The 2,342-nt window shown below is 25.6% G+C and overlaps 1 protein-coding gene across 1 annotated transcript; it reads right to left on the minus strand.

Moving 5' to 3' along the window:
* LOC107614394 (MLP-like protein 34) lies at positions 191-1,836 on the minus strand. The gene is made up of 2 exons (XM_016316605.2): positions 1,528-1,836; positions 191-694 (listed from the first exon to the last, which is right to left on the minus strand). Exons 1-2 carry the CDS (start codon positions 1,715-1,717, stop codon positions 423-425), a joined length of 462 nt encoding a protein of 153 aa, XP_016172091.1. The 5' UTR covers positions 1,718-1,836; the 3' UTR covers positions 191-422.

The raw sequence follows: 2,342 nt of genomic DNA on the forward strand, positions 1-2,342 counted from the left end.
ATTTAGAATTAGTAATTTTTAATTTAAAATTTAAATTTAAAATGAATAAAATAATTTTAAAAATTTAACTTATGTTGCCCAAAAAAATTGATTACCTTTCCACACAGATACTTTCAAGTTTCCACTTTCCACACATCCATGGCATTAACGCAACCAACAAAAGAAATCATTAACGATGACTATACATACATACATACATACATACATACATACAATAGTTCAATTCATTCAAACAAAGGATAAACATACATGTAAGGTTGGAATTTGAAAACACACTTCCTTATTCTATTCTTCACCCAAGTTCACACTTATTATTTAATTTATATAAACACTTAACTACTTCCAAAACAGTCCCGAAAACCTGCCCCTTATTAAATTCCAACCATTCATATAACGTGCTTCTAATTTTCTTTTAGTAATTATTATGCCTTGAGAAGATGAGTATCCATCTCTTTAGTAGATTTGTCATACAATTCCATGTAACCATAAGGAGCTTCGACATTATCATTAATTTTCTCATATTCAAGTGTCCATTTAGCTGAAACACTTCCATTGCTGTTATCAATCTCTTGAATGGTGAGCTTCAAAACTTTATATTGTTGACTTATGTCTCCATCAAAGAAATTGAATTTAATTGTCTTGTTCTTCTCATCAATGGATTCAATTGTCTCCTTGCATGTAGTTACTTTACCATCTGTTGCATGACAATAATCAAAATTTAAAAAAATTAAAAAAAAGAAAATTAAGGAAACCTGAGAATAATTATGTCAATTATTAGTTAACATAATTACATACAAATTATGCTAGCCAATGAGTTATAATTCAAATGACATAATCTCTCCATACTTACTTAAGAGATCGCGGATTCAAATCTTTCTATTTTTGGTGAAAAAAAAAATACAAATTATGCTAGTCCTTTTGGTTGTCTTAAAATTTTGTCTTTTGTCTTGGAGACAATCTATTTTTTGTTTATATTTTTAGGACCCACAAAAAAATACAAGAATTTTGTCAATTTTTGCATATACTTATAGCTCTCTTCTAATAATCTCATTCATTGTGGATTTTTAAACAATTCATATAATTCTCACTAATATTGTTTCCTAGTAAGAACTTTTTTTTGTTGTAAATGAAGGGAACCTAATTAAATTTAATAAAATCTCAAAGAAAAGAAAATGTTAGAGATATAATTATTTATATATCTTCTTAAATTAAATTTTTAGAAGAAATGATATTATGATATAATATCAAAGTTTTTATAATAAAAAATTTTAAATTTGATTCATGTTAAACTTTAATGAAAAGAATTTTATCCTAAAAATAAATAACAAAAAAAATCATATAAAAAATTTATATAAACCCAAAAAATAAATCTTGTATGAAGAGACACATTAAAAATATAATTATTTATGCGACTTTTGCCATAAGTTTAGATTTTTGAAAAAAAATGATATCATGACAAATAAAATCCGACTAGATGTTTTTTTTTTCAATTTACAAATTAATTCATTTAAAACTAAGCTTGATTACCTACAACATAACTCCAGTGTTTAACCGAACCGCCGATGCTGTGCCAATCCTCACCCTGATGCAGCTTGGTGTGATGCACTCTTTCACAAATATTTTGAGTTTGGTGGAGAGATTTTGATACAAGATTAAAGAACTTTCCAGCAGGTGCATGGATCACAATTTCAGTACTAAGCTTACCACTCAGTGCCATTGTCTTAAGAAGGAAACAACTATTATGAAGCAAGAAATTAGATAATACTAATAATATAATAAAGCTAGCTAGCTAGAATATCTGATGGGAGATATGGGACAATGAGTTCAGATTTGTAGGATCTTATATAGAAAAATAAGCTACCTAAGCTACTATATATTGTCAGCTTGTTCCTCCCTATTAATTTATTGCGCTGCTAATAAAAAAATTTTAATCAACACAAAAAATAGTCAATATATGTTATTTTACTCAATGAAATTATCTAACATTGATTAATCACTAAATTCTAATAAAAGTTTTTAGGAACGCAAAATAGGTACCATCATATTTTTATATTATTTATAAAGTTTGATTATAGTGCTTATAAAGTTTTATTATCAATTTAAATATATGATCATTTTGCATATCAAAATGTATTTCTATAATGGATCATTATTAGTGTGTGATTGATAGTTGATTTTGATAGTTCATATATAATATAATTTTTTTAGTGCACACGTAATTTTAACACACTTGAAAGATAGAAAAAAAAATGTTAGAAAACCAATATCTATTATTAATATTAGCCAATATTTTGTATTGATATTTTATTTTTATATTGTTAAAATTTAAAATTTAGCAATTA

This window comes from Arachis ipaensis, chromosome B08 (assembly GCF_000816755.2).
Source record: "Arachis ipaensis cultivar K30076 chromosome B08, Araip1.1, whole genome shotgun sequence".
NCBI classification, from domain to species: domain Eukaryota; kingdom Viridiplantae; phylum Streptophyta; class Magnoliopsida; order Fabales; family Fabaceae; genus Arachis; species Arachis ipaensis.

What these genes read in the sequence shown, in the direction of transcription:
- LOC107614394 (XM_016316605.2), bottom strand. Translation starts at nt 1,717, where the DNA reads ATGGCACTGAGTGGTAAGCTTAGTACTGAAATTGTGATCCATGCACCT. An exon ending in ACACTGGAGTTATGTTGTAG is followed by an intron (nt 695 to 1,527) that starts GTAATCAAGCTT and finishes GTCATGCAACAG; the next exon opens with ATGGTAAAGTAACTACATGC.